The sequence below is a fragment of the Myxocyprinus asiaticus genome, chromosome 36, assembly GCF_019703515.2.
Source record: "Myxocyprinus asiaticus isolate MX2 ecotype Aquarium Trade chromosome 36, UBuf_Myxa_2, whole genome shotgun sequence".
NCBI lineage: Eukaryota > Metazoa > Chordata > Actinopteri > Cypriniformes > Catostomidae > Myxocyprinus > Myxocyprinus asiaticus.
In genome coordinates this window covers 30,037,363-30,049,264 of record NC_059379.1, presented here as the reverse complement: position 1 = coordinate 30,049,264, position 11,902 = coordinate 30,037,363, and the positions used below count along the sequence as shown (strand labels likewise).

At 38.7% G+C, this 11,902-nt stretch overlaps 1 protein-coding gene across 1 annotated transcript; it reads left to right on the top strand.

Moving 5' to 3' along the window:
• Positions 1–2,705: 2,705 nt before the first annotated feature.
• On the top strand, positions 2,706–11,888 carry LOC127427414 (L-xylulose reductase-like). The gene is made up of 9 exons (XM_051675018.1): positions 2,706–2,967; positions 3,150–3,257; positions 3,464–3,561; positions 3,763–3,917; positions 4,026–4,068; positions 4,150–4,249; positions 4,911–4,975; positions 9,656–9,773; positions 11,001–11,888. The coding sequence occupies exons 2-9, from the start codon at positions 3,206–3,208 to the stop codon at positions 11,102–11,104; spliced, it is 735 nt and encodes a 244-aa protein (XP_051530978.1). The 5' UTR covers positions 2,706–2,967; positions 3,150–3,205; the 3' UTR covers positions 11,105–11,888.
• Positions 11,889–11,902: the final 14 nt, after the last annotated feature.

The following is an 11,902-nucleotide window of genomic DNA, read 5'->3' as shown; positions in this document are numbered from 1 at the left end:
ACATATTTATGAATATTGTTTTTATTACTTAATTATGTCTTTTGGGGCTGGATTCACAAAACATAAAAAAAAAAAAAATCCTTAACTACAATTTTCTTATTTTCTAACAACGACAACAAAAAAGTTAAGAATATCTTTTAGTCTTGAAAAGACTTAAAGGAATATTCCTAGTTCAATACATGGTAAGCTCAATCAACAGCATTTGTGGCATAATGTTGTTTGCCACAAAAAAAAAAAACAAACAAAAAAAAATTCTACTTTAAAAATGCTAAAACCGAGGTTACAGTATAGCACTGACAATGGAAGTCAATAGGGCTAATTTTTTGAAAGGTTTCAAGGCGGAAATGTGAAGTTTATATTTAACATTCATGTTTCTCTTTAAACGTGTTTATTTTAGCTGTAATATTAAATCATATATTTAGGGTTTTAGTGTGTGCAGCTTTAAGTCGCCATGGCAACAAAGTTGTACAATTGGCTATAACTTTACACAAAAAGGTTAGTAAGCGATTTTATCACACTAAAATCATGTTAACATGCATATTGTTTACATCTTGTGGCTAAACTTTTGAAATTTTAACATTTAGAGAATGGCCCCATTCACTTCCATAGTAAGTGCCTCAATTTGCTTTTTTTTTTTTTCTTTTTTTTTTTTTTTTAAAGGAGGGACAAGTCAATATAACTTTTTGTGGTAATTAACATTATATGGTGTATCTATGTGCTTTATAGATATACATTTTTGTGGTAATTAACATTATACCACAAATGCTGTCAACAGAGATTAATTTGTATTGAACACAGAATATTCCTTTAAGAATATTCTTGTGAATGTTTTTTTTATGAATTGCTCTTAGGAACATTCTAACAAACTTCTATTTTGATCATCAGCTCACCACAGTATACATACTCACTAGCTACGATACTCTCAATATTTTACCCAAAGAACTTTCTTTATTGTATTTTTTACTTAAGAATTAAATGTTTAAATTTTGTATATAAACTCCCATTACCTTTTGTAATGAAACGTCCCTTTTTCAGGACACTGTATTTTAAAGATCATTTTGTAAAAATCCAAATAACTTTACAGATCTTTATTGTAAAGGGTTTAAACAATGTTTTCAATGCTTGTTCAATGAACCATAAACAATTAATGAACATGCACCTGTGGAACGGTCATTAAGACTAACAGCTTACAGACGGTAGGCAATTAAGGTCACAGTTATAAAAACTTAGGACACTAAAGAGACCTTTCGACTGACTCTGAAAAACACCAAGAGAAAGATGCCCAGGGTCGCTGCTCATCTGTGTGAATGTGCCTTAGGCATGCTGCATGGAGGCATGTGGACTGCAGATGTGGCCAGGGCAATAAATTGCAATGTCCGTACTGTGAGATGCCTAAGACAGTGCTACAGGGAAACAGGAAGGACAGCTGATCGTCCTCGCAGTGGCAGATCATGTGTAACAACACCTGCACAGGATCGGTACATCCGAATATCACACCTGCGAGACAGGTACAGGATGGCAACAACAACTGCCTGAGTTACACCAGGAACGCTCAATCCCTCCATCAGTGCTCAGAGTGTCCACAATAGGCTGAGAGAGCCTGGACTGAGGGCTTGTAGGCCTGTTGTAAGGCAGGTCCTTACCAGACATCACCGGCAACAACGCCTATGGGCACAAACCCACCTTCGCTGGACCAGACAGGACTGGCAAAAAGTGCTCTTCACAGACGAGTCGCGGTTTTGTCTCACCAGGGGTGATGGTCGGACTCGCATTTATCGTCGAAGGAATGAGTGTTACACAGAGGCCTGTACACTGGAGCGGGATCGATTTGGAGGTGGAGGGTCCATCATGGTCTGGGGCGGTGTCACAGCATCATCGGACTGAGCTTGTTGTCATTGCAGGCAATCTCAACGCTGTGCGTTACAGGGAAGACATCCTCCTCCCTCATGTGGTACCCTTCCTGCAGGCTCATCCTGACATCATCCCTAACCTCCCATTGAGCATGTCTGGGACCTGTTGGATCGGAGGGTGAGGGCTAGGGCCATTCCCCCAGAAATGTCCGGGAACTTGCAAGTGCCATGTGGAAGGGTGGGGTAACATCTCACAGCAAGAACTGGCAAATCCGGTGCAATCCATGATGAGGAGATGCACTGCAGTACTTAATGAAGCTGGTGGCCACACCAGATACTGACAGTTACTTTTGATTTTGACCCCCCCTTTGTTCAGGGACACATTATTCCATTTCTGTTAGTCACATGTCTGTGAAACTTGCTCAGTTTATGTCTTAGTTGTTGAATCTTTCTATGTTCATACAAATATTTACACATGTTAAGTTTGCTGAAAATAAAAGCAGTTGAAAGTGAGGATTTTTTTTTCCCTGAGTTTATGTATCTTTTTATTCTAATTAATCATTCTTAGTGTTCTAGTTACAAAAAAATAATAAAATTCATTACTACTAATTGTTGTATTTATTATCTAAATATTTATTTAAAACCGTTTGTATTTACATAACCTTAGAATGCTTTGGCAATACTATACTCCAGTTGTCATGCCAATAAAGCTGAATTGAATTGCAAAAAATACTTTCGTGGATCTGGCCCCTGGTTTTTATGAACGATGGAGAAAAATATCGTGAAAGCGGAAATGAAAATAGGGCATACTTAGTATGCATAGCATAGTATGTTGGGACGCAACCTCGATATATTCCACACTCATCCTAGATCCTCTATTATTTAAAACACCACCAACCTTAAAATAAATTACACGTTATTTGAGCTGCTTGTATGATAATTGATGCCCTCTTATACAACATTACATTTCACTCGCGATACCACAAGCTGCTTAAGGCACTTTTACAGGTTGTTGACATTTTGCTTGTGCCGTCACGTGACACTCCGGTGAACTTTGTCAAAGTCCCTTTCTGTTCAGTTCACTGACTTGTGAAGTAAACATCAGATTGAGACTGAGGTACGTAAAGAATTATAAGTGTATATTTCATGCAACATTTCTGCGCTCTTATAATGTGAGCGTTTCGTTGACTGCGTTCTAGTTTTGCGTCGCGTCGCGTCGCATGCATGGGGTGTACAACATTGCGTATTCGTTGACTTTGCATCCAAATGCTTGAAATACAAACTTATTTTTCTTTTCAGATGCTATAGATTAGTTTACAGCTGATTGTGTAGCCAAACTTAGCGTAAAAGACAATATGGAGGTAACATTTACTGGAAAGCGAGCTTTAGTGACTGGAGCTGGCAAAGGTAAGCTTTAATACTTAAAACATGAAATCATTTGAACTGGATATCTGAATGTTTTTCTGATATTCTGTGGAATGATGCTGGATACTGCTGATTAAATGTGCATTATAAGTGTGCATATTATACTCTCTTTGAACTTCCAAATTAGACACCCTTGTTGAATATAATGATGTGCCATGGTCTTTTGATTTTCCCTCAATGCCTTCTAGGGATTGGACGGGCCACCGCACTGGCTCTGGCACGTTGTGGGGCAGAGGTCACGGCTGTCACACGCACGAAAGCTGACCTGGATAGCCTATTGCAGGAGGTAATGACCACTTGGTTACGCTTCAACTCATCCCCAAGGCAAAACCCCCTGTGGATCTATTGTCTACACGCGGGCATCAGTTACAAGCATTCCTCCATATCTCAAGAGGGCCTGCTGCTCCTTTATGCTTCATAGTTCTCATTCAGCCAGACTATGACAATGGAAAACCTCTTTGTAATATCTGATGCTTTTGATCCCCAGTGTCCCTCCATTAAACCGGTATGCGTGGACCTGTCGGACTGGGATGCCACAGAGCAGGCGCTGAGAGATGTTGGTCCAGTGGATCTGCTGGTGAACAATGCAGCCTATGCTAATCTTCAGCCCTTTTTGGAGGTCACGCCAGATCAGTTTGACATGTGGGGCTTTGAAATATCACTCATACTCTTATCATTTAAGTTTGTTTTTGTTTTGTTTTTCATTGAATTGCATGTCTGATTTAAACTAGAGATGTGATGCTTTTGCAGGTCTTTCAATGTCAACGTGAAAGCTGCACTTCATGTTGCTCAAGTAAGACAAGACCACAACATTATGATAATGAGTTTTAATAATGCTACACACAATCATAATGATGATGTGAATTCATTGTAGATTGTAGCTCGTGGTATGAAGGCCAGAGGAAGTGGGGGCTCCATTGTGAACATCTCTAGCCAGGCTTCACATTGTGCTTTAAAAGACCATGCAGTATATTGTGAGTGGGATGTTTCTAGTTTTATTAATCAAATTGACTTTTATTTTTGTTTAAAATCTTAAAGGTGTTGTGTGTTATTTCTGCACCACTAGCGACACCAAATCAAATTTTCAAACTGGTTTCAACACTCCCTCCTTCTGCCATTAGTTGGACAAATAGATAGTCCCGCCCCAATCTCACGCCATTGGTTGAGTAATGGTTAATCAAACAGAGCAATGTTTCAAAACTTTGTGCAACAAAGTCTCAGTGTTTACACTTTTGAGAGTTATTAAACTACTATTGCCGTACTTATAGTTGTTTCTGCATATTTAAGATAGGATAGGAGAATGTATTTTAACATAGAAAAAAATACACACTTCAGCTTTAAGTGAGTTTTATCAGTTATCGGTTTATCAGATTCCAAGCACTTTCAGTAATGAAGGGTAAACTTAATGTGTTGTATGTGTGCTTATACAGTATTTATAAAAAGAACCTCTTATAGTGATTTAGAACTATATAAAATGTGACATTAATTCTGGAGAATTAAAATTGAATACATCATAAATGAATAACCATATGATGATCTTGATTAATAACAACCTTATAAGTATACGTCTTTTCCAGAACTGCTCGTTTGATTTTGTAATGCATGTTCTGTGTTTATTTGTATGTATTTATGAAGGTGCCACAAAAGGAGCTTTGGACATGCTGACCAGAGTGATGGCGCTGGAGTTGGGGCCATATCAGGTTAATCACTGACACTTCCTCATTAAATAGTAACTTAAAGTGGAGATTTTGTCAGAACAAATTCATGGCATACTTATTGTGTTTTTAAATTCATCAAACACTAAGCTCAAATGTTGTTTACTGCCTTGACCAAATAAATCTTACATTGTGGTGGATGGTCTTGCCAGGAAGCTCCCAGCCAATCAACAGCCATGCTTTTAAAATTATTAAATTAAAGGTTAATTTCCAACACCTGTGGCTTTTTAAATTGCAGTTAGTGTCTGTGTATAAATAGTCAGTGAGTTTGTTAGCTCTCATGTGGATGCACTGAGCAGGCTAGATACTGAGCCATGGGGAACAGAAAAGAACTGTCAAAAGACCTGCGTAACAAGGTAATGGAACTTTATAAAGATGGAAAAGGATATAAAAAGATATCCAAAGCCTTGAAAATGTCAGTACTGTTCAATCACTTATAAGAAGTGGAAAATTCGGGGATCTCTTGATACTAAGCCAAGGTCAGGTAGACCAAGAAAGATTTCAGCCACAACTGCCAGAAGAATTGTTCGGGATACAAAGAAAAACCCACAGGTAACCTCAGGAGAAATACAGGCTGCTCTGGAAAAAGACGGTGTGGTTGTTTCAAGGAGCAGAATACGACGATACTTGAACAAAAATGAGCTTCATGGTCGAGTTGCCAGAAAGAAGACTTTACTGTGCCAATGCCACAAATGACAACACCTTGACACGCCTCACAGCTTCTGGCACACTGTAATTTGGAGTGACGAGACCAAAATAGAGCTTTATGGTCACAACCATAAGCGCTATGTTTGGAGAGGGGTCAACAAGGCCTATAGTGAAAAGAATACCATCCCCACTGTGAAGCATGGTGATGGCTCACTGATGTTTTGGGCGGTGTGTGAGCTCTAAAGGCATGGGGAATCTTGTGAAAATTGATGGCAATATGAATGCAGCATGTTATCAGAAAATACTGGCAGACAATTTGCATTCTTCTGCACGAATGCTGCGCATGGGACACTCTTGGACATTCCAGCACGACAATGACCCTAAGCACAAGTCCAAGTTGACCTTCCAGTGGTTACAGCAGAAAAAGGTGAAGGTTCTGGAGTGGCCATCACAGTCTCCTGACCTTAATATCATCGAGCAACTCTGGGGAGATCTCAAACGTGCGGTTCATGCAAGACGACCAAAGACTTTGCATCACCTGGAGGCATTTTGCCAAGACGAATGGGCAGCTATACCACCTGCAAGAATTTAGGGCCTCATAGACAACTTTACAAAAGACTGCATGCTGTCATTGATGCTAAAGGGGGCAATACACAGTATTAAGAACTAAGGGTATGCAGACTTTTGAACAGGGGTCATTTCATTTTTTTCTTTGTTGTCATGTTTTTTTATGATTGTGCCATTCTGTTATAACCTACAGTTGAATATTAATCCCATAAGAAATTAAAGAAATGTGTTTTGCCTGCTCACTCATGTTTTCTTTAAAAATGGTACATATATTACCAATTCTCCAAGGGTATGCAAACTTTTGAGCACAACTGTATCTAGCCAAAAGCTTCCCTACTTTGTTCCCTGACTCAAAATATGACTGACTTGCCCTGAAAACCAAAACTCCACCTTCCGTGACAAAATAGTATTATATCTATATTTCAATCGGGTCAGTTCTCTGAGGCCATCAGACGACATTCAGTGCTTCAGCTCTGCCTCTGCACTTTTAATATTCCCTTCCAACTCCACGAATTCTCGTGCTTTGGAGTTTTTGATGAATGAGGCATACTGTATAATCCGACCCCTAAGAACCGCCTTAAGTGCCTCCCAAGCCACGCCCACAGAGGATACTGAAGACCAGTTGGTCTCCATATAAACATTGATTTCAGCCTTTAACATTTGTTGGAATTCAGGATTTTGCAAAAGGGATACATTAAAGTACCAACTATATGATTTCTTTTTCTCCATATGTGGCAACACCTCTAAACTCACCAGGGCATTATCTGAGACTAAGATGCTTCCAATTGAGCAATCAACAACAGATGAAATGAGGGACTTAGATTATATATATAGATATATATAACAATTTTTACACATCCTGCGAAGCGTCAGTGTTGCTCTAGGGGGCTTGCACACTTTTGCTTCACTATGATCAAGGACTGAGTCCATCAGGAGATTAAAGTCTCCCAATATTATATCATGAGGAGTGCCAGCGGCTTGCAACATCCCTTCAAGATCTATAAAAAAAGCCCTGATCATCAGCGGTAGGTGCGTAAATATTAGCCAAAATCATCCTTTGCCCCTGAATTTCTGCTAAAACAATAATGACTCTTCCTAATTTTTCTTTAATCTGTTTGAGACATTTGAAATTTAGATGTTTATTTATCAATATAATAACTCCCCTGCTCTTACTTGAGCCAGCACTAAAGAAAACATGTCCACCCCATATATTCCCAAATTTTTCAGCTTCCTGCTGGGAAAGATGCGTTTCTTGAAGAAACACTATATCATATTTCTTACATTTAAGAAAATAAATAACCTTCCTTCTTTTTATGGTGTGCTCCAACCCATTCACATTCCATGTGGAGAGAGATAATCCACTCATATTAACATTTGACATTTTGACATATGAGGAAAAAATAGATTGTGTGTCAAAAATAAAATTATAAAGACCACATTCCAACATTAGTGCAACAGTCAAACCCTGAACATTCCCCAGAAAAAAAAAAAGAAAAGAAAAACATGCGCATTAACCCCGCGCACGACATCCATCCCTCTAAACTCAAACAGTCCATGTACACCTACGCGACAACTTTGTCCGGTGTTTCTATACACATTTTGTGAGACAGAATTACATAACAGAAAATTATCTATAAACAAACTCCAGCCCATAGACAGAATAAACACAAATAGTATAAATTAATTCATAAAACTGTCCCGAAGGAGTGTTCCTCCACAAAACAAACTCCAGCACTAAATAAATAAATACAAATGTTCAGTTTCCTCGGGCAGTGAAACGAATGTTCAGTGAGCCGGCTGTTCATGAGTGCAGCAGATGACCTAATCCATCCAATGTCCTGCAAAAAATACTCCACATAACAAACTCCAGCCAATATGAGGCATAAACACAAGGCACATGCAGATTCATCCACAACTGTCCCGAAGAAGTGTTATTCCACAAAACAAACTCCAGCCGCTAGGTGGAACCAACACAAAAAGAAACAAAAAGGTGCCCAGGTTCCTCAGACAGTCAAGTGTATGTTCAACGAGTCAAGCTCACTTGGGAGCAACATGAAAATCACCAAATGGCTTACTCACCCCATTGTCTCTATCAAAGACATCGCTTGCTGTGGGCATGTAAATATTTTGCAGCCATCCTTAGTATCTATTCTCAATTTAGACAGAAACATCAGTGCAAAAGCGACCGTCCGTTGATGTAAGAGTTTCTTGCATTCCTTGAATCGATCACATTTCTCTCGTCGAATTCGCAAAGTCTTGGAACAAGAAAATGTCATGGTTCTTCCAAGAAAGCCTTCCTTTACTCCTCGCCTCGCATAACATGAGATCTTTATCGGATGATCTCAGAAATTTGGCCAGAATTGATCGGGCCTGTCTCTTTCCGCGGATCTCCAAACCGGGACTCTGTAAGCTGTTAAGTCGAGCAGACTCGGGAAGAGCTTGTCTAGGAATTTTACCATATCTCGGCCTTCTTCATGCTTAGAAATTCTAACAATTCGGACGTTGTTTCACCGATTCCGATTTTCAAGGTCTTCCAACTTTTTCCAGATGCACTGCAATTCTGCCTTGGTCGCTAGCGGATTAGCAGCTAATTCCCTCTCCGATGACTCCAGATAATCGATCCATCTCTCGACATCCCCAATTCTTGTAACTAACTCAGAGAATTTGGCCTCCATGGTCGTAAACGATCGACGTATTACAGCAAAATCCTCCAGGTCCGCTACGACCTTCGTCAGCATCACCGACATGCTGGACAGTTGCCGCTGGATTTCTCCCGCCGCTCTGTCCAAATTGAGTCCCTGGTCTGCGGCCCTGTCTGGGGTATCAGCTTGAGCACGTAAGTGTCTTTTAATATCTCCAGAGCCCGAGGATTTTGAATTCTTTGACATGTTCTTAGAACAGTTATGTAGCAGGGTGTATTGAATCTCACTGGTTTAAGACACAAATAGAATTACAAACTAGCAAAGTGCGCAGAGCACGCCGTTCACACGTCCGACCCTCACATGGCGTCACGTGACTCTCCGAAATGTAGACATTCTTGGCAAGCTTCTAACATTTTTATATGTCAGTGATCTTGGCAAACTGGTTTGTTCTAGGAACATCAAATTAATGGAAATCCACAACCACAAGTCATAATGCTTTGCATTTAATTCATGATTTAAAAAACATATTCAATAGATGTGTTTCCCTCTTAAAGGAATAGTTCAACCAAAAATTAAAAGTCTGCTATTATTTATTCGCCCTCATGTTGTTTTTTCTTTTTATTTATTTTTTATTTTTTTTGGTGGAACAAACGTAGAAATTTTTGAAAAAAATATTAACATCTCTTTCCATAGAACAACAGTTCATAGTGACCACATCTGTAAGCACACAAAGCACAAAAACACCAAAAAAGTACCATGCCTGCATGTATGCATGCTAATTTTAACATGTCTTATCTGACCCGGACAGATAAGAGTAAACTCAGTGAATCCAACCGTTGTGATGACACAGATGGGTAAAATTGCATGGAGTGATCCAGAAAAGGCCAAAAGCATGACAGTACGTATTCCACTGGGTAAATTTGCAGGTAAGCATATGTTTCCTTTCAAATAAATGTTCTCACTAATGTATGTCATCTTAAAGGGATAGTTCACCCAAAAATGAAAAAATCTCTCACGCACCCTCATGCCATCCCTGATGTGTATGACTTTCTTCTTCTGCAGAACACAAACTTAGATTTTTAGAAGAATTTCTCTGTTCCATACAATGCAAGTGAATGGTGACCAAACTTTGAAGCTCCAAAAGCACATAAATGCAGCACAAAAGTAATCCATAAAACTCCAGTGGTTCAATCCATGTCTTCAGAAACAATCCAATACATTTTGGGTGAGAGCAGACTAAACAATCTGACAAAGACAAGAGGGAAGAAGGCACAATATATAGAAGGAAAAACACATGAGGAACAGGTGACTACATTTAACATGAGTACTAGATGTGGAGATGGTGCAAGGGAAGCACATGGCTGACATAAACAAACATGAAGCCATGTGCTAAAACACAAAACAACCACACACCCACAGCCAAAACTGACAGACAGAGGGCAGTCCAGGTGGGATCATGACACTCGATTACACTTCCTATCACGCCATCTAGCACTCTGCACATGTGTCAAGCACTAGAAAGTGTAATCGAGCTTGAAATCATGATTGTGCCTTGAGAGTGCAATGGCAAGATGTAAAGTGAAAAAGGACTTACATTTTGGTCTGTTCTCACTTAAAACTGATTGGATCACTTCAGAAGACATGGATTAAATCACTGGAGTCGTATGGATTACTTTTATGCTGCTTTTTGGAGCTTCAAAATTTTGGCCAACATTCACTCTCATTGTGAGGACCTACAGAGCTGAGATATTCTTCTAAAAATCTTTGCTTTCTGCAGAAGAATGCAAAGCTTTAAATATTGCAAATCTTTTTTCTTACTCTTGCAACTTGATTTACACCTTTAAAAAGTTTTATGTGAGCATGCAATTTATTTTAACAGTTTCACAAATCTTACTCTGTGCATGCAAATCTTTCTATCAAGCTTGTACCGGTAACTTCATCTATGCTTCTACAAATCTTACTCTACAAATTAAAATCTTTTAGGCACTAATTTATCATCGTACATTAGCTTTGTGGATTATGAAACATCAGAAGAATGTCAAAGTCTATCCACAAATATATTCTTGTATAATGGTGATCTAGGCTTGTTTATTGAGAGGTTCTGTTTGACAAACTCAATAATGCCTCAATGCCTTTTATAATATGTTCTTTAGAAGTGGAGGATGTGGTCAACTCCATCCTCTTCCTCCTCAGCGATAAGAGTGCCATGACCAATGGGGTGATGCTGCCAGTGGATGGGGGTTTTCTGGCCTGCTAAAACTGATTATGGTGTTTCATCATGTTGTTTGGAGATCATCCCTCGAAAAACAGTAGAAAAAGTACAGTATTTTCCGGATTTTCAAAGTCGTGCACAGTTTAATGAACTGCATTGTACACATACCTGTTACAACTCTCATGACAATTCATATGCATAACATGTGGATTGTGCCATATTAAAGAGATAGTTCACCCAAAAATGAAAATTCTGTCATCGTTTACTAACCATCATGTTGTTACAAACCTGAATGTTCACACTTTTTTTTTTTTTTTTTTTTTGCATATTGTTAGCAGGGACCATCAAACTTTCTTTGAATTGAAAACCTCACAAAATGAAATAGACATTTTGCTGAAAAGAACAATGATCACAAAACCTTTCCTTTGTAGTGTGAAGGTCTCTCCTTCTAGTCAGTTCCAGTTGCCATGACAATACTGTAGATTTTACTGTCAGGTCTCTCAAGTCCTGTAATTTCAAGTACAACCAGTAGAGATCACCATTTACAATCATGTCTGGATTGTTTATTCCAAGAAGTAGTGATAAAATCAAGATTTTCCTGATCACATTTTTTGAATTAAGGATTCTAAAGACCTCAGCAACTAATGAATTACATGTTTATTGTGAATAAATATTTTGCACTATACAATATTTAGACAAAGCACTTGATTGTATGTGGCTACATAGACGTTACAATGTAAAAGTATTGCAAATGTCTGTATTAACATTATTAATATTTTTGGCAGGAATGCCAAAAAGTAAAAAAAAAAAAAAAAAAAAAAAAAAAAAAGGCAAAGGGTCAAA

Excerpts from the sequence above, each read along its gene's own strand:
- LOC127427414 (XM_051675018.1), top strand. The coding sequence starts at position 3,206 with ATGGAGGTAACATTTACTGGAAAGCGAGCTTTAGTGACTGGAGCTGGC. Across the intron at positions 3,258-3,463 it reads AGTGACTGGAGCTGGCAAAG|GGATTGGACGGGCCACCGCA; the intron begins GTAAGCTTTAAT and ends AATGCCTTCTAG. Across the intron at positions 4,069-4,149 it reads CTGCACTTCATGTTGCTCAA|ATTGTAGCTCGTGGTATGAA; the intron begins GTAAGACAAGAC and ends AATTCATTGTAG.